Raw genomic sequence first — 19,922 nt, 5'->3', positions numbered from 1 at the left:
AGCGTATGGGAGTCGGGTTTTATCTCCCGCGGAAACCCGTTACTGCGTCACTCGCAGGGAACTTTTGGCTATTGTGTTTTTTCTCCGACAATTTCGACCGTATCTGTACGGTCGGTCGTTTATTGTCCGCACGGACCATGCGGCCTTGCAGTACGCTCTTAAGATGGACCAGCCATCCGGACAATTGGCGAGATGGCTGGACACGTTGCAAGAATTCTCCTTCCAAATTCACCATCGGAAGGGTGTGCGTCACGCTAACGCGGACGCACTGTCCAGGTTGCCGCAACGATCCCCTTGTGCGTGTGCGTCGGGGACGCATAGGTGTGGACCGACTCAGCCCCCCCCTCAGCCTGTCGCGCTGGCAGTGGATGTTCCCGAAACTCCGCTTACACCGGGACCGGTTGATGGGGGACCGGCTGACGGGGTTTTGCGTCTTCCAAGGTCTGTGTGGATTCGGGAGCAAATGTTGGACGAATCTTTGGTGTCGTTGCGAAAACGAACGGAGAAGGCGGGTAAGGAAGTCGGTGCGGGTGGTATTTCGGAAACTGCTCTCCGAGATGGGTTACTGATGTGGAGGGAAGGGATACAGGAACACTGGCGTCTCGTTGTGCCTGCGTCATTGCGGTATGAGTTGATTAGATCTTTGCACTGTGACACACTTTTACACCTGGGGGTGCAGAAAACCCTATTGACGCTGCAACGAGACTATTATTAGGCACGGCATGACGACGGATGTCGTCGGTCACGTTCGCGCGTGTCCCGATTGCGCCCGCCGTAAACCACCTAAACATCCATATGTTCCGCCGATACAATCGATTAAAGTATCTCGGGTTAATGAGCTGGTGGCGTTAGATATTTTGGGACCCTTTCCGCCATCCGCTAAGGGAAATAAGTATTTACTGGTGGGGGTTGAGTACCTCTCTCGCTGGCCGATGGCCTGGCCTTTGCCTGACCAGTCAGCGGCGTCTATCACTGACGCCTTTCTATTTGGGTATGTAATGGACAAAGGGGCGCCGGAGAGGCTCCTTACGGATCAAGGACGTAACTTTTCGTCCAAATTGTTGGGGGAGGTGTGTGCGGCTCTTGGAACTAAAAAGATACGGACGTCCCCCTACCACCCGCAAACGGATGGTATGGTGGAACGGTTGAATCGGACTCTGTCCGCCATGCTGTGCCATACAGTCGGGGAAAATCAATCTGATTGGGATTTGCATATCCCTGGGGTGCTTTCGGCGTATCGCATGACGCCGCACGCGGCTACTGGATACTCGCCGTTCTTCCTTATGTACGGCCGTGAGAATGTGCCGCCGATTAATGAACAGTTGGGAACCGGCGCGAGGGGGCCTGTTAAGCCTCTTCCTGAGTATATTAAGGACAACGTTCGGCGTGTCGCTGAGGCGAGGGAAAGTGCCCGCATGGCTACTGCCAAGGCTCAGGCCAGGAATGAGCGGTGTGCCCGACGATCAAAGGGGGAGTGCCCCTGGAAAAAGGGGGACCTGGCCTGGCTTCATTGCCCACAGGTGCGGCCAGGTACCTCTCCTAAATTACATAGACCTTGGCAGGGTCCGGTCCGCCTCATTGAGGTTCCCAACCCACAGTCGGCGCGTGTTCAGGTTGGTTCACGGCGCTGGTTCGTGCATACATCCCGGTTGAAGCCATACATTGCCCCGCGGCCGGATGCGTCATCTCCCGAAGTTGCCTTGCCGGGGTCTGTTGCTGCCGACTCGCCCTTGCCTGTGTCTGCTGACCTTGCGAGAGCGCCTGTCGTACCCTTCACAGACAAGCCGGCCGTGACAGCGCAGGGGGGAGGACGTTCCGCTCGTGGGACGTCGACTGGAGCCGCAGAACCCACGGGACCTGCAGCTCTTCCTATCCCTCCGCGGACGCGAGTACGGGATGTCTCTGGACGCAAGCGGGACAGTGGCGGGCCTCCAATGGCGACGGAAGAACTTGCGCCCGTCGCCCCTAAAACCCTTCCACGTTCCCGCTCAGCGGGTGGTCTGCCGACCGTCCGGGACGGCCCGGCTGCCCGTACTCGCTCGAAATCCCTCACGTTTCGTTAGATTGTGTTGTGTTGTGTTCTGGTTATATTGTTGTTGCATGCTTCGTGTCTTTTTACGTGTTGGCCCTTTACACCCGCATTTCTTGTCAGGTTGCAATTCAGCCGAGGTCGGCTGGATTTTCTTTATGGGGGAGGGTGATGTAATGCGGGCGTAAACGGCCCTCCGGAGGTGACGTCAGGAGGGGAGGAGTTAGGTCACGTGGGGGGGTGAGGGGTGAGGCTATAGAAGGAGGGGAACCGGAAGAGGACGGGGAGTGACGGGGAACCAGGAACAGAGAGAGGCCACGAAGGGCGAAGCGGAGGGTGGCGAGATCGCCACGAACACGGGGGAGCGAGGATCGGCACCGTTGGCCAGCGGTGACCGACCCGAAGCAGCGAGGAGGCTGCAGTCAGCAGCGGGGCTGCATACAGAGTCAGCAGCGGGTCTGCATACGGTAGCAGCCAGAGGGTCTGCACATAGGGGTAGCAGCGGGAGTCTGCATAGAGGTAGCAGCGAGTCTGCAGGGAGGAGGTTACAGTAGATGAAGCAGAGAGTCAGAGGGAAGAAGGAGCTATAATAGCAGTGAATAGCCGGGGGCTACAAATACAGAGTTATAACAGAGTGCCGTGTGGGTGAGGACGAGAACCCAATAAAAGACACGAAGACAGAAGGAAGTGTCCGAGTCCTTTTATTACACTACTATAGAGTCGGTAAATACTACTATAGAGTCAGTCGTTACTACTATAGTCAGTGGATACTACTATAGAGTTGGTAGATACTACCGTAGAGTCGGTAGATACTACTATAGTCAGTGGGTACTACTATAGAGTCGGTAGATACTACTGTAGAGTCGGTAGATACTACTGTAGAGTCGGTAGATACTACCGTAGAGTCGGTAGATCCTACTATAGAGTTAGTAGTTACTACTATAGTCAGTTGTTACTACTATAGAGTCGGTAGATACTACTATAGAGTCAGTCGTTACTACTATAGTCAGTGGATACTACTATAGAGTCGGTAGATACTACCGTAAAGTCGGTAGATACTACTATAGAGTTCGTAGTTACTTCTTTGGTCAGTGGGTACTACTGTAGAGTCGGTAGATACTACTGTAAAGTCAGTCGTTGCTACTATAGTAGGTCAGATAGACTCTGACGGTCCCACCTGATGACGGAGACTTGTATTGCCTCCGAAACGTCGTGAGTTTATTATTTTATTTTTATTAATTTTAATTTCATTTTTTTACCTACGTGACTTTACCGAAAGAACTAAGAGTATGAATCCTTGCAGTCACGAAATCTTCAAATCTAGAATCAGTAGATATTACCGTAGAGTCGGTAGTTACTACTATAGTCAGTGGATACTACTATAGAGTCAATAGATACGGCTATAAATTCAGTATATACTACTGTAGAGTCAGTATTTACTACTATAGAGTTGGTAGATACTACTATAGAGTTAGTCGTTACTACTATAGTCAGTGGATACTACTATAGTCAGTTGTTACTACTTTAGAGTCGGTAGATACTACCGTAGAGTCGGTAGATACTACTAGAGTCAGTAGATACTGCTACAGTCACTAGATTCCACTATAGTCAGTATATACTGCTGCAGAGTCGGTAGATATGACTATAGAGTCAGCAGATACTGCTATAGAGTCCGCAGATAATAATACAAAGTTAGTAGTTACTACTTGAGTCGGTAGATACTACTGTAGGGGGGCAGTAGATACTACTATAGAGTCGGTATATACTACTGGGCTCAGTAGATACAACTACAGAGTCAGATACTACTACAGAGTCAGTAGATACTACTATACTATAGAGTCGGTAGATACTACTGTAGAGCCAGTTACTACTGTAGAGTCAGATACTACTATAGAGTCACTAGGGTGTGTAGGTATATATGCCTACGCGGGGGTAAAAATATTCTTGGGGGGGGGGGGGTGGTCGACAATTTTCAGAAACCTTTTAGATCAACTATTTACCCCCCACTTTCTATAACTTTTTGGACTTCTGCAAACCTCTTATAATTTTGTTGACAGACAAATGGACAGACAAATGGCACGCCGGGCTTTCACAATAGCTTAGTATTTGTGTATGTGTAGTGGTGTATTCACACGGACACTTTTAGCTTTTCTCCTGTGTCACTTTATTATTTCGCATCCTGTATGGATGCTCCTCACACTAACACAACGCACCCTTGCTCCGAACTCCCTCTCTCTATACTCCGCTAGCCCATCACGTAGTACTCCGCTAGCCTGTCACTCTTCTCTCACACCTCCACCTCGTCGTTGCCCCCAGCGGGGGATCAGCCAACACCGCTTGGGAGGACGAGGTGTAGAGGGCAAGGTCCCAGGCGTCTTCTCCCTGGCTCTTGTTTTCTTCGTTCCTTCAGCTCCAAACCAACTACCCCGTGTTGCTCCGCACACACATTTATACCCCCCTCCTCATTAAGGGTCATCAGTTACCCCCCATTAAGCTGGTGCTTCAGCGGCGCTTCCTGCACGTGCTTTTTCTTATCATCTCCATCTCCCGCCTCTCTGTCGTCTAGAACCGTATTCCCACGCTCGCACCTGCCTGTGCCCAAATGCACCCGGTTAATTACTGCTTCTCCCCATTATTGCTGGTGCCTCTCTGGTGGCTACTCCATGTCTTCACGCTTGCACCTGCTCGCCCTCAAATACACCCGCTGTTTGCAACCCCCGCGCGTTAATCCACTATATACGTGTATGTTGAGTTTTTAAGAGAAGTTCTTAAATATATTTTTCCCCCGGGCAATGCCGGGTACTTACCGCTCATAAATATATAGAATGTAATCAATGCGAGGTTTTGATAACTTTGTGGACCCATCCACTTCCTTTCTCCCCACCCAAATATGCCCACCTTCGGAAGTTTCTAGATAATAATAAAATAAATGAATAAAGAACCTTTCGACAACTTACTGAAGGCGCTGTACTTGGCAAAGTAAATATCACATCCCAAGGGTCAGGAAAATGTTTGAAGACCGAGGAGCTATTTCGAGTGTCTCGTGCCGGTGTGCAAACTCGTTAGCGTTGCGCTGTGGAAAGCCGAGCGCGCTGGATTATGGATGAGCCCTTTTGTTGTGCGCGCTATTCGTGGGCCCAGCGTTGATCGGCTTCTCTTCAGAAGCAACTCATTAAGTGAAACGGGACCTGCGTTGGAGGAACAATTAGCCAAGAAGCTTGACATGCGGCCTCGGATGAACTGACACATTCCATTAAATGCACATTTAACGCCATGCCAGAAATGTTACTAATTGTGTTGGGGATTTAGGCGCTTGAGTGGGAAAGGGGTGGTGGGTAGGGGGGACAAGGATGAAAGGGTGCAGCAATAAGTCTCGTTGAGGAAACGGGTGTGAATTGTCACGCTTTCAACTCCCAGCCCCCGATGAGCTGCGCCTCGGTCGAGAGAGATGATTGGCAGAAGATGTAATTTGAACGTTTGCGTGTGAGCGATCGTGCAGCACAATGGTAGCAGCGAAAGAAAGTATAATATTGGTTCACTCGTTCATTCGATTGTTCATTTGATCAGTTCGATTGTTCGTTTGATCAGTTATTTCTTGACTTAAAGCTTTCGTGACTGCAGGAATTAATATTCTTGGGTCTTTCGGTAAAGTCACGTAGATAGGTTCAAAGAAAATAACAAAAAATAACAAATCACTAAAAAAGTCCGATCGCAACACAAGTAATCGTCATCAGGAAAAAAAATATCGTGATGTATTATATTTTGAAGATTAGATCACAATCAAAAAGGATTACACTGAGATCGATAGATGACCTTTATTTCAGATCTATAAAAAATAAATAAACCGCATTTGCTGTTACTATTTGTCTATCTTTGCTTAATATAAGACACTCATTTCAGAGGGATCTGATGATATCTTTTGTCAATTACATTATCCTATACTTTTTTTTAATATGGGCCGAAACCAGGGTGTGCAGGGAAAACCCTCGTGGAAGAGAGAACGACTCTCAGGCATTACACACAGCTTGTCAGCAACACCCCGGCTGTATCGTTTCCTCCAGGCACCTCGTGAATTGAGTCACCCACATCAATGTACTTCCCCATATCTTGACAGTGAACGTACCTTCTGTTTTACTGAAACTCTTTATAGCCTTTATGCAGCCATCTGGAACGCTCTTCCGATATTAGGAAGCCACTGGAGGTATGCACTTTTAAATAAAAATTGTTACTAATTTATTTCTAACTGCTTTTTGTGTTTAGTTTATTCTCCTTCCCCCTGAACCATAAATCATTGTCTTCTTGGTTCTTTCGATAAAGTCACGTAGAAGGGAAATAATAAAATAATAAAAATAAAACATAATAAAATACAATTCTCACGACGTTTCGGCCACAACGCAAGCAGCCGTCCTCAGGTGAAGAACAGGTCTGTCGAAAAGACAGCATCTGAATGAGCACCACCAAGCTTGGCAGCGTATATTTAAGCTGGGTTAGAGGGGGAAGGGCGCCTTGACAAAGGAATTTGCATATCAAGAGGAATTTAGCATATTTATGGAAAATGCTGATATGGGATTAGTCACTACTTGTGGAATGCGCAGGAGGTGGGGGGGTCTCAAAGTCATATTATGCCCGTGAATTACGTAGGATTAGCAGCATCAAAGGGAGGGAGTAGGGTTAGCAGTAATAAAGGGAAGGAATTTTAATAGTAAGGAGCTGTAACAGCTAAACCACCACATAAAAAACTAAAATATAAACTACAACTCCCATCAGAATTCCCTGTGACAGGTGTCTCAAGGCGATGATAAATTATGAATGCCACTGCATTATCGAATGACGTACACATGATCCGCTCTTGTTTAGTGACGGTGCGGTGGATGTGCTAATGTGTTTGAATAATGAATTAATATGAGGCAGTGGATGGTTGTATTTAATAATAATTTTAAAAACATCTTTGGGATCAAGTGCTTGCTATGTAGTGTATTTCATAAGCTCTATATTTGTGTTCGTGGGTTTAAAAATAGGGTTTTTCACCTATATATGTGAATGTGACGGTGAGTGACCAATGTTAATTATAATGTTATATTAGGGCTATCAATCCTACATTTGGCACCCCAACGAGTCCAGTCTATGCTTATAATTAAGAAAATCCTAAAATCTATGTTTTTTATTTATTTGGGCTTCAAAAAATGTTGGTCTTGAGGTTGATTAGTTTTCACTCAGAGGACATAGAGAGCCTATTTTCCTGAATTCCTTCAAGTTTCATTTGATGTTAAAGCTGATAAAAAGTTGGTGAAGCCCGTTCCTATGACATTTTGGACGATAGTTTTTTGTTGTTCAAAGTTATCACACACACATGTACTCTGTGTGTGTGCATTAGCCAGTTCACCTGTCGATTCAATGAATTATCAGTATTCAGGATCACAATTGTAATTTAATTCATTAACTTGATTTTAACATTACAATATGATTTGCATAGATTCTAGTAACGAATGCTTGCCCACGTTTAGATGCACGTGTCGTGAATCTAAAATTGACTTTTATTCTAATTATAGCACAAAAAACGAAGTCAGACGTCAAGAATTATTGATTGAGAAATCGGTTTCTGCCATAGAAATGTGGATTTTTCACGAGTGGCAAGGAATACGATTCACTAAACTCTACAGTACCATTATCACCTCCACTGCCGCTCGCATTTGAGTTCTAATGGAGCGCTACCCATCTCCTCACAGCTGAGCACGCACCACAAACTGGGCATCATGTACTGCAAGGCCGGCCAGAGCACGGAGGAGGAGATGTACAACAATGAGAACGCGGGGCCAGCATTCGACGAGTTCCTCGACCTGCTGGGCACGCGCGTTCGCCTGCAGGGCTTCGACAAGTACCGCGCGCAGCTCGACAACAAGAGTGAGTGCCGGCGCACGCCAGCGGGAGGGTGGTGGTGGCTGCTGCTGCGGCGGCGGCGGCGGTGGTATTGGTAGTGGAGGTGGTGGTAGCAGTGGTTATTGGTGGTGGTGGTAGCGATGGTGGCGGTGAGAGCGGAAGTGTCAGTGGTAGTATGGGTTTTTTTGTTGGTGATGCTGGTGGTAGTGGTGGTGTTTTCAGTGGTGGTAGTAGTGATTTTTGTGGTAGTGGTAATGTCGATGGTGGTTTGTAATGGTGGTGGCGACGGTGGTAGTTGGTGGTGTTGCCAGTGGTGGTGGTAGTGGTAATATCGGTGGTGGTGGTGGTTGGTTGTTTGACCATTTATTTTCCTGTGGTGTTATGCCTGCCAGGTGCTTATTTCAAGAGAAGATGGTTGCTTCTGTTTACAACTTTTTACAATTTTACCAGATTTTTAGTTATTGTTAATTGTTACCTTTGAGATCATTTTAAATGGGGAACCCTGGGTGAGGAGCATGGTTACAGGGTGTTGTGGCAATGTAATTCAGATTCCTGTGACAAATCAGGCAGAGGGTAGTGTTTAATAATATACCAAACATGTCAATGGCTACCTGTGGAAACCAGGGTAGGTGAATAACAAACGTAGTCTAACGTCCTTTTCTGAATCTCCTTCCAACCAGCCAAACTGATTGCAGGACCGGGAATCATAAGAAAGGCCTTTGTCTAATTACAAGCAGACCTACAGTTATACTTATTTGACCTTATCGCACCAATGAAGCGTTTCAAATGAAAGATGTGGCTGTGGCACGGTTTGTTTTACAAAGCACCCCACCAGCTGCTTGCACCCAGTTTCACATCCACTCCCCTCAGTGTCCACGTTTGCTTTGGCCACGTTCCACATTCGAAATTTCACGTTGGTGGAAAAGTAATTTTAAATAAATTCTGATTGTACATTTTTATTCTGCCTAAGGATTTGCACCTGGTTCTTGTCGGAGAACCGGACTCCGGTTAGAATTGGTCCCCTAAGGCGCAGGGCCTTTTACATTCACTCCCTCCTCAAGATCGTCAGCAGCTCATAATTAATGTAGGAACACGTGGCCAGTTGTTTAACTAATGCACCGCGTAGATTGTCGAGGCAACGCGCCGATGAAATATTCATCTTGCCTTGGTATCCATTTAGTGTTTACCCATCTGCTCGTGCAAACGTTAAGCATACACAATGTGCAGAAATTAAAAGAAAACAACTTAAAATATTAATACAGGCCCACCATGTTCTCAAGTGCTTTAATTTATTTTAATGTAGTATCATAATTGATTTTAATTTTCCATTACGTTTGTAGTGGTACATTGGTAATATGCGTCGAAACTGGAAGGCGTACTCTCCAACGTATTTTTTGGATCGTCATACCGCGTGTTTTCGACGGCATACTTGCAGCTCTGAGCTTGTCGAGCAAAACGTCGGACATCATGCCTAATAAACGTGCATTGCAACCTGCAAATGCATCGGAGAGCCACCAAGCACAACTGCAAAAACTTAAGGAGCAGTAAAAATGTAAATAACTCTTATGCTTGGTACAGGGCGAATGGGTTGCATCCTTCTCGGTGGTTATGACAAAACTGATATTTGTTGTCTGCATTCGTGTGGCTCGCTGGCCGAGGTCTGGCATTTTTCTGACTGGCCCAGACCCTGGTTCTTGCGGGCTCCAGCCACGCACTTCTCTGCAGCTATCATATACATACAATCATTATTGACTGATGTAATGTTTCATCACGTTTTAAAAGCTGAAAATTGGCCCGAATATAATGGAGTCTCTGTAACTGCAAAACTCAACAAATACAACCAAAATGTTGTAACTTATGACCCGCTAAATTTTGAAAACAAATTTTTTTTAAATCTTGGCTTAAGAAAGTTTGTTTGGTTTTAATATCTGGAGGATCTGAAGGCTGCTGAATCCAAATAGGAAATCAGAATTTGTAAAATAAAACTTTGAGTAAGTTTAGTAGTGGTGACGCTAGAGGGAATAGATACAAGGTGAATCCTGTACCCTGCCCAAAAATGCCTTAACATGAGACCTCTCAGAACTAACACAACACTGCATCATGCTCCTTCGCGATCTCTACGAGCGGTTCGCTATATATCACTCCTGAAGTAAATATTTACAAACTTTATCCCTCAAAAACTTATTTTGTGCAATTATTTTCTGACCAAACTGCACTCACTCCGCTTGAGGACGTGGTTTAATCACAGGCTGCTAGAGCCCAGATTCAAACTCATTTTCTCAGCGGTGTTGGCTCATTGCTCTGGAATAGGATTGACGAATTTCCACAGATAGGAGTTGAGCACTAGCAGACGTTCATTTAAAAGTGGAGACAATTTTAACTCTTTGAGTCACGTGGACAAAGCTTCCTGTGTCGTCGAGGCTGACCCAACAGTGCTGGTGCCACGTGTCCCCTCCACAGCGGATTCGACGGGGACTCACTCCCTCTACACGCAGTACCGCGATTACGAGATCATGTTCCACGTCTCCACCATGCTGCCGTACACTCCCAACAACAAGCAGCAGGTATGACTTGCGCTCACGTTCAGACTTTGCTGCCCATTCATTTATCTCGGATTCACAGTGACTCGGCATCGCGTGGCACGGGGAGCGATCGGGTTTGATGATGTGCAGTGGTAGAAGCACGCCATGTTCCTTCTGCGATTCAGCGGTGTTCTTAATTAATCAGAGGTGCAGACTGCGACAGCCTCTGCTTGTAAACGAGTGCGTGGCAACAGCTAACTTCCGGCCACAGGAGGAGTCTCAGGCAAGCCGGGTCAGATGGTGTGGTGTATCCACAACGGAACAGCCTCTGGGGGAAACATAGGTGCCGACTCTGATTTCATGTTCCCACCGTTGGCCCATTAACGGTTTCTGAGGTCTGGTGAGAGGGAGAACTTAGGGGTGTGGCAGTCATAATAAAGGAAAGGTTTTGTTTTGCTTCAATTTTACTGCAGATATTTTTGACAAGTGAATAAGGGGTGTGACGACGATGGATCATTTCATTGGTTAAAAACGATTATTCTTGCACAAAATCTTGTGTGCACGTATCGTCTTTTTCTATTCGTTTTCACTCTCGTAATGGGTTCACATCATGACTTGAAGTCATGAAGAGCGATGCCGTTCTCCACACTGAGAAAACAGAACATGCTCAGTGAATCGAATAACCACTCTGAAGTTTTTCAATTAATCGAATCACCCCACTTGCAGTGGCTCTGCATTTGTTTCACCCCTTACAAGAATATAAACCCCATCCTTGCTAAGACAGTATAGTAGGAAGCTTTCCCGTTTTTTTGTGTATAGGTGAGGTTTTGTTGTGCACCAATCATCGCTCCAGATAAGCCGCACAGTCTATGCTTATAATTAAGAGTTGCATTTTACATTTGCATTGAATGCCTATTACACGTGGAAAATTTTCTGCACAGCTTGCTATTTATCTATTTATTACTTTTAACAATGTTGCTGAGGACAGGTGTAAAGGCCTTACACGTCAAGTAGCTAGCAACAACAAAACAGCTCGATCAAAGTTGTGGCCACGTGATCCCCCATTGGGTGTGTACAGCAATGTGTACCGCTAAACTACATTGTGCAGTTTTCGTTTGTTTTGGAATAAAAATAATGCTTTCATACAAAGCAAACACCTTCAAAAGATTCTGACAGAGAAATGTTGTTTTTGTAACACAAAGTTGTGGTAGATCAGTGCCAAGTTTGTATACAGTAGTTCATAGTAATATTGCATATTCTTTGGTTCTTTCGGTAAAGTCACGTAGTTATAAAAAAAATAAAGTGAATAAAAATATCACGACGTTTCGATTGCAACACAAGCGGTCGTCATCAGGAAAAGGGGTTAGCCTCTAAAGGCAAACTGTTTATAAAGGTTTGGAGATTGGCGTAGCCCAAAAGTACGACGTTTCGACCGCTTGTGTTGCCATCGAAACGTCGTAGTTTTGTTTTTTGTTATTTTCTTTGAACCTATCTACGTGACTTTACCGAAAGACCCAAAGAATATGAATTTCTGCAGTCACGAAAGCTTTAAGTGCAGTTAAAAAGTTCGACTAATTATATATGTTCGACTAATTATATATGTACATTGACTTTGGTTTTAAGGGAACTTAGCTTAGCTCTTATCTCTTGATATGCAAATTCTTTTGTCAAGGCGCCCTTCCCCCCTCCATCCCAGCTTAAATAGTCGCTCCAAGCCTGGAGTGTGTCATTCAGACTCTGTCTAATCGACAGACCTGCTCTCCACCTGAGGACGGCTGCTTGTGTTGTGGCCGAAACGCCGTGAGAATTATTTTATTAGGTTTTATTTTTATTATTTTATTATTTCCATTCTACATGACTTTCCCGAAAGAACCAAGAAGAGGACAGATGTAATAAACTCCACATTCCTCATTAGCGCACCGCCTTATAAGGTACAAAATTTATATAACTGCAAGATGAAAACGCGTAAATAGATGTGTGGCTTCGTTGAAGTGCAAATAGACAGAGATTACTACCTCAGGTTTATTTAGGCCCTTGTGCCACCTGTAATTAAGTGATAGACAGCGTTAAGTCTCGAGGCAGCGTTAAGTCTCGGGCTTCTGGTGCTCTGGATAAGGCTCAAGTCTGACCATAATTATGTACAGTGTATCGCCCACGAAGCTCTTTCCAGTTCTGCCACGTAGGATTATTGTAGGCTTTCAATATTGTTCATGTGCTCATATCCATGGCTGCGTCAGTCGAGAAACTCTATAAATTGAAAACGGCTAAGTCTAATTTATGTCCACTGTTTGCTTTAGATTACAGAGATAGATCTTTGTTATCATCTTCTCGTATTAACAGTAAGAATTAAATGCAATTGTGACACAAATCCGTTTCTGTGCAATATAATTGGCATTTGTAAATGCTGATATGAATTTGGTTGTTTTGTAAAAGGGCAGAGCTGCTGTACAGGGAATCTGATGTAAACAATGCAACTGCATGGGTATTCGCGGTTGTCCCGTACAGCTCTCAATGTGTTTTCGGGTTGTGTCGTGTGTTGTTCGGCAAGTTCAAGTTTCAAGATTATTTTATTTAACCAGGTGAGAACTCAGGAGACCAGGATAGAGTCTCGGTTTCAAGAGTGACCTGGGGCACCAAAAAGGCACAAAGCAAATAAAATGCAAAAACAGAAATGCAAATAGGAATCTGCACAAAAAACAACTATCACATTAGAAATTTAAAATAATGACAAAACAGCAGCAATAGAGGATTCCATGTTGTGTTCACTTAGTGTGCAGTGTTGTGCCGTGTTGGGTCGTGCGCCTCAGTGATGTTTGATTTGCATTCTGCTATGTAGCAGTTTTTTATGTGAGGCATAATGTATGGTTAACTCCAATAAATCATAAGAATAGGCACGTTTCGTGACAAAGCTCGCAGATTGTGGGAAGCAGTGGCAGTCGCTCGGGTGATTTGACAGCCACGAACTTTCATCTACAACACAAACCGGGCAGCATACTTGAAGAACTTGTTCGTGCAACTGAAAAACACAAAATTTCACGTTAAAATCTGCTCACCAATTACCGAACCTTGTCTTCAAAACGAAAAAAAATATTCAAATCCATCCTGAAATTGTCTTAATTGTGCACTGTAACTGAGCTACATTCTTGGTGCAAGGGAGCAAAGTTGGCAAAGTCCCTGATTGTGCATCGTCGGCCCACCGACCGACCGTCATCGCAATCCCAGGCCGCGTGCGTATTGCACAGCGCGTGTGATGGCACTGCCAGGGCTTAGGTGGTGGCGAGGAGCCAGCGCGGCTCAGCATGGGGCTGGGGTATTACACGGCTTTGTCTCGCCCGCCCGCCGCCGCCCGCCCGCCCGCCCGCCCGCTCGCCCGCCCGCTCGCCCGCCCGCTCGCCCGCCCGCTCGCCCGCCCGCTCGCCCGCCCGCTCGCCCGCCCGCTCGCCCGCCCGCTCGCCCGCCCGCTCGCCCGCCCGCTCGCCCGCCCGCCCGCCCGCCCGCCCGCCCGCCCGCCCGCCCGCTCGCCCGCCCGCTCGCCCGCCCGCTCGCCCGCCCGCTCGCCCGCCCGCTCGCCCGCCCGCTCGCCCGCCCGCTCGCCCGCCCGCTCGCCCGCCCGCTCGCCCGCCCGCTCGCCCGCCCGCTCGCCCGCCCGCCGGCCCGCCCGCTCGCCCGCCCGCTCGCCCGCCCGCTTGCCCGCCCGCTCACCCGCCCGCTCACCCGCCCGTGCCGTGGGGCGGGACAGGTGGGCGTGGCCAGTGTGCTGTTTGCTGTTGGTGGCTTTGCGTTTTGGCTCTTTGGACCTGTACTTCGGCAAATGTCAAATGTATTCACATTAAAGCAAAAAGAGCATTAATGCAAAATAAAAGTTGTATTTAATTATAAATATTGTAAGTCAAGTGTAGGCACAGGATCAGGCTACTAATAATGGTTTTGTAAAAGATGATTGTTATTTTACTTCGCAGTGGAGATACAACATCGGTGCAAGGTTGAGCAATACACCAATGCACAGGGAGGGATGGCCGGTCGTTTAATGTTGTTGCTTTGTTTCGAGAGATCAATACCGTCTTACCATGATGTGCTAATTACAGGGCATGTCTAAGAAGCGTTTAGATAGTCATACAGGGCCTGGGTTTGATTTATAAACCCAGGCCCTGTGAGGCACGAGTGTTACCACTTACCACTGTGCCAACACCCTAACGCCAGAGTGGAGTGGCAAGCTTTGGCGAATGATTTTGCGGAGCCCACACCCCTGGTTCCATCCTTCAAACATGCGCAGGCAGAGTTGGCAGAAGCCTCCCTAAGCCACAGAGTCCAAGAATAGCATTCCTTGAATAATTGAACTCATGCAGCCACACAGGAATGCACACATTCAGTGGGATTCTCCAGCTGTGTTTTGTTTTCAGCTTATTTTATATATATACAGTTTATATATGCACAGTTTATATATCCAGTTTATATATGTGCAACGGGTTACTTTTTTTATTTAACGGCAAACCGCGGCACAGCACACGTTATGGTCGGTGCATACAGCTGCTTTGCAATTGTCCTTGGCGTCTTGTTCTTTGGAGCCAAAACTTAAATTACTAAAGCCAGCTTGCCTCTGCTCATGATGCATTGAATATCAAAACCCGGCCAGAGTTTGCTTGTGTTAAACCAGTGCTGCTGAAATTGTGCATTCCCAGAGGGCCCGTGCAGCTGATGGGATGTGTAACTTCATACTTTTATTTTTTCACTGTCGAAGGAGAGATATGTGAAGGAGGCATATTGTCTATTTATTTATTTTGTTACTTATATTACCCAGAACGACTCTGTTATTAATTATTGCATTAGGTTGGTTGCTTGGCCTTTCTCTCTCCAGGTACTTCCATTCATTGTGTTTTCTAAAGTCGACCATATCATTCCATCTGACCCTCAGTTTTTCCTCTAAGGCATCATGGCAATGTTTATCTTTCATGCAAGGCAACTATGTAGATCAATGTGTCATGTGCAATGTTAATGGTTAGACAGAAGCTTGCCCCCAGGGTGGGAAAAGGCAGCTAAAATGGAAACCAAGTATGTAGTGTTAAGAGAGACTGGTGTATTAGGAGATGAGTGTTTGCGCCAGGGCTGACACCTGTCTTACTTACAGCTCTTAACATTGGACTTAACCAAAACAACCAGAACATAATTTTCTGCATTTGAAATATAAGAACGTACTCTGTATGTGAAGAATGTTTTGCCATGGTAGGTTACGCGATTTGGAGGTTCTGAAATGAACAATAAGATTGGTTGAGGCTATTGACCGAGACATACATTTTATGTACGTATTTTGAACTTCTTTCGCTCCTTACGTCGCCAACCGTGCTCATTTGAGTGGCGCCCAGAGGTCGGGGAAAGTCCCAAAACCAATTGGTGAACCACAGTCGGATGAGCTGGCAGACGGAAGTGAAGTGAGGCGCGTTGGCATAAACTGTGTCGGTTGTGACAACTTCTTGGCCTTAAAGATGAATCCTTGTTTGCTTGAACGTTCTGTGGTTGGTGGCCGTGCTAAAACTTTTAATTTGGTCAATGTTGTGCATTATTTTAGTATTGTTTTTTTGTTCATGGGTAGTTTGAGATTAGCCAACGAATGTAATTATCCTTAAGTATCCAATGTGTTTCCGTGTCTATTATTATTATTGTTGTTTTAACCTTTTCTACCCTCACATTTTTTAAATTTTAGATTATAGCTTTTTCCACCGTTATATTTTCCAGTTTTACACATGTGGTTTTTTGGTGTCAGTGACGAGTAAATGTTATGGAACTCATCGAGCAGGGCATCTCCCTGTGCCATAGAAAATGACATCATAGAACTACTTCTGAGGTCAGTTTACCAAGACTCTTTATCCGCACTAGGGTCGCACTTTTTACATGCCCTGCTAAGAGTGTTTGTTACATATTAAATAGACTGATAGTTTTAAAAATTGCAAAGACAAAATTTTTAAATAAAAGTACAGCTATGAAGCAAATAGAAATCGGAGCAAAAACAACTGTCACATGAGACATTCAAATGATTTCTGCAACATAAAGATGAACATAAATTATTTTTGTGCAGTCGATGGTGAGCAGGGCATTGGAAGACCATCATCTCTGCTACACGTGAAAATCCTGCTTAACCATGGGGTGTTTGCCCAAATTCAAACCTCTCGTGTTTTACCATCATCGTGTTGTTCGGTCTCTCTCCCTCGTACTGTCTTTGGCCCTCAGCTGCTGCGCAAGCGACACATTGGCAACGACATCGTTACCATCGTTTTTCAGGAGCCAGGCGCACTGCCATTCACTCCGCGCCACATCCGCTCACAGTACCAGCACGTGTTCATCGTGGTGCGTGTGCAGGACCCTTGCACGGACAACGTTTCTTACAGGTCAGCCTAGAGAGCACGCGTTTGAGCACTCATGACACCATCATCATCATAACCATCATCGTCGTCAGTTAACCTTCATACCACGCCTCCCATGCAGTGCGTCTCGAGCTGTCCCTCTGTGGCATGAGGTGAACATAACACCAGCCAGCGAGTGGGCAGGGTTCATTGACAACACCTGAAACAAGAAATATTCACTCTTTAAAGGTTTGTTTCAGAGCTGGGCTATTTGATAATTATTAAATAATCGCATTTGTGGATCTCTGCAAGATCCACTAACCCTGCCTCCAAAGGGCCGGATTACTGATATGCATACCAGTGTGGACACCATCATTAGTACTGCAGATAGTCACGTGAAGATGCATTAAAATCAATTTTTATGCTCACAATGCACGCATCGAATTGCACGCTTAATAATGATATCTTGGTAATCCTGTATGTTCTATGCAATTGGTTTGCATAGGGGATGGGATTAATTTTTCCCTAACTTGGCGCCTAATAGGATCTTGGGCACACGTGAACACACACAGCTCAAGTCGCCTCTGTCAATCCAAGTGGCCCGAGCAGTGGCAGAAGTGAATGAACGTGCTACATTAGAGAGAGAGAATACCCAATTTTTGTGGCTAAGATGTTTGCAGGGACAGATAAATATAAAATCGAAGTGGAAGGTATCATGTGGTCGTGAGCCGTATGAAATGAAGTCCCAGGCCCTCTCCAGCCTGTGGGTTCCCTTTATGTGAATTTCGCGGCCACAAGTGCTTGTGCATTTTCCAAAATTGTCCCAAAAAGTAATCGAGTCTGCATTAGGAATCGCGTCCGCGAATTGTGACGGTTCCACGAATTTGCAAGCCACAAACACGGCCGCACACCTGACAGTCCCCCACTTATACATTTTCTCACTGCCAAACGCCACCGCCTGTTTCCCCCACCCCTCCTCCGACCCCTTCTCCCCCTTTCCCCCATCTGCGTGGGTGTGCGCAGCGTGTCGGTGGCGCGCTCAAAGGACGTGCCGTCGTTTGGGCCGCCGTTCCCCAACCGAGCGCGATTCCCCAAGTCGCCGGCATTCCGCGAGTTCCTGCTGAGCAAGGCGATCAATGGCGAGAACGCCGCCTTCAAGGCCGACAAGTTCCTGGCGATGGCGACGCGCACGCGGCTCGAGTACCTGCGCGAGCTGGCCGAGCACCACGCGACGGGCACCGCCCTCGCCGACGCTTCCGCCTCCACCAAACTCGGCGCTCTCATCTCGCTCGGCGGCAAGCGGCGCGAGAAGACGGCGGGGCGGCCCGGCGCCGAGATCGCCGAGATGCCAGGGGCGCTCGCCTGGCCCGTGGTGGCGCAGGACCTGGCTCGCGCCTGCGAGCTCGACTGCTGGCTAGCGGTGTCGGGGGCGCGGGCGGCGCTGATCGACCGCGCCGTGCGCACTGTCGTGTTCCACGTGCCCGGCAGGGACGTGCTGGGGTGGACGAGTGGCGCGAGCAGCGTGAAGCTGTTCTACGGGCGCGGGGAGTGCGTGCTGGTGAGCCGAGCCGAGCCCGAGGATGTCCGTGACATCACACTGCGGCTGCAGGTGCGTCGTGGCGTCCCGCGTGGGTTGGCGATGGCGCTGCTGGGAGCTTTGGTTTGTTTGTCGTTGTCATTGTAGTGACGGTGATTCAGCGCTATCACACTTGTCACGGCGATGGTCGTTATATCTTAAGCGGCATTGATTTGTATTCTTCTATCATCTTTGTCATGTTTGTTATTATTCCATGATCGTCATCAGCCCCTCCATTATTATGAACGGCTCGCAATCGGAAGTTTGCGAGTTAAAATCCTGGTTAGTGTTCGAATCCGCCCGTCATCACTTGGTGGAGAAGCCAACAAGTGGCTGGCCTGTGGATGGACTCTCCCCTGCCATAGGAATGTGGACATTGCCACCACTACCTCGAAGCTCATTTGAATGGTAAATCACTTATTAAGAATAATTTAAAATATAACTTTCCTATTTTGAGCATCTTCATCATATCATTTTTTCTATACATAATTGACCTTTTACATTCAGCATCATCATATATTAACATCAGATATATAATTATTGTTAGCCTATCATGATCATCAACGTCATCACAGTCATGCCTGTATCAGCTCATCACATTGTAACCTTCAGAAGAGAACGTTATCACATTTTTCACAATTATTATCGTTATATCGATATCACTACCATAGTCAATCATAATCATCACCTGCGTATCATTATCCTGTCTTCACAATCGTCTTTCACATCATGAGCACGACCACTTTTGGATTCCTGCAGTCACGAAAGCTTAAAATCAAGATTCACTTTTGTTCCATTCGTCATCACTTGATTCACTGTCACCCTTATCGCCACCGTTACCCTTCCTTCATTTTGATTACTTATCATGAGTTTTTTATTTTTGCCATGCGCATAGCTCTCATCATCGGCATAACCTTTGTTACAATCATAATATCGTCGTCGTCACCACTAACGTCCTGACCGCCATTAGAGAAACCTCTCCATACTTCCTAATATCATTGTACATGTTCCACACGATTGGGCATGAAGTTGAGATGGCAGTATGTGTCCGTGTGTATGCGGTAGTGCAGACCCGAATTCGATTACCGCTCATGGCCAACACAAGTAACGATTATCTGAACCGATTCTGGGCCTCCTCTCGATCGACTCGGCCTTAAATAATTACCTGGTGCTGTATGTAAACATCCCCACTGGGAAGACAAAGGTGACCGAGCAGGGTGCTGGCCACACCACTCCCTCGTGTCCCGTGCTAGCCTTGATAGCTGCTTGCTAACGGCATGCGCCCTGCCAGTCTGTTCAGGCCACAAAGGAGATCTGTGTCTTTGTTTTATGTTGCACTCAAGCCTGTGTATGTTTGGACATCTACACCAAATCTTCCTGTTCTGTCACACTTAATCTCCACTACCCTTGGTGCTGAACGTTTTAATCCTACGCAAACATGTCTCCAATGCTCAGTCTCAATTGTTTGACGGTTAAGTATGTTTTCAGACGTATCTGTTGCAAAAAAGACCCCACTTTGCCTTGACCAAACTGGAGGTCATGTAGAGGGCAGGACCGAATTGCATTAGCGAGAAGGATTTAGC

At 46.6% G+C, this 19,922-nt stretch overlaps 1 protein-coding gene across 10 annotated transcripts in view; it reads left to right on the top strand.

Annotated features, from left to right (window-relative positions):
* The window catches only part of LOC133352734 (signal-induced proliferation-associated 1-like protein 1), a 159,003-nt gene that overhangs the window by 93,068 nt on the left and 46,013 nt on the right, over positions 1 to 19,922 (top strand). For all 10 annotated transcript variants that reach the window (XM_061568573.1, XM_061568570.1, XM_061568564.1 and 7 more), the window contains 4 exons: positions 7,756 to 7,930; positions 10,367 to 10,470; positions 16,651 to 16,808; positions 17,787 to 18,372. In XM_061568573.1, the coding sequence (XP_061424557.1) occupies positions 7,756 to 7,930; positions 10,367 to 10,470; positions 16,651 to 16,808; positions 17,787 to 18,372 (1,023 nt within the window). The remainder of the gene's footprint in view (positions 1 to 7,755; positions 7,931 to 10,366; positions 10,471 to 16,650; positions 16,809 to 17,786; positions 18,373 to 19,922) is intronic.

Source organism: Lethenteron reissneri, chromosome 41 (assembly GCF_015708825.2).
Source record: "Lethenteron reissneri isolate LAM-NWPU_2019-01 chromosome 41, ASM1570882v1, whole genome shotgun sequence".
In the NCBI taxonomy this organism is placed as follows: domain Eukaryota; kingdom Metazoa; phylum Chordata; class Hyperoartia; order Petromyzontiformes; family Petromyzontidae; genus Lethenteron; species Lethenteron reissneri.
Note: the sequence above shows the minus strand (reverse complement) of the source record. Positions and strands in the feature narration are given on the sequence as shown.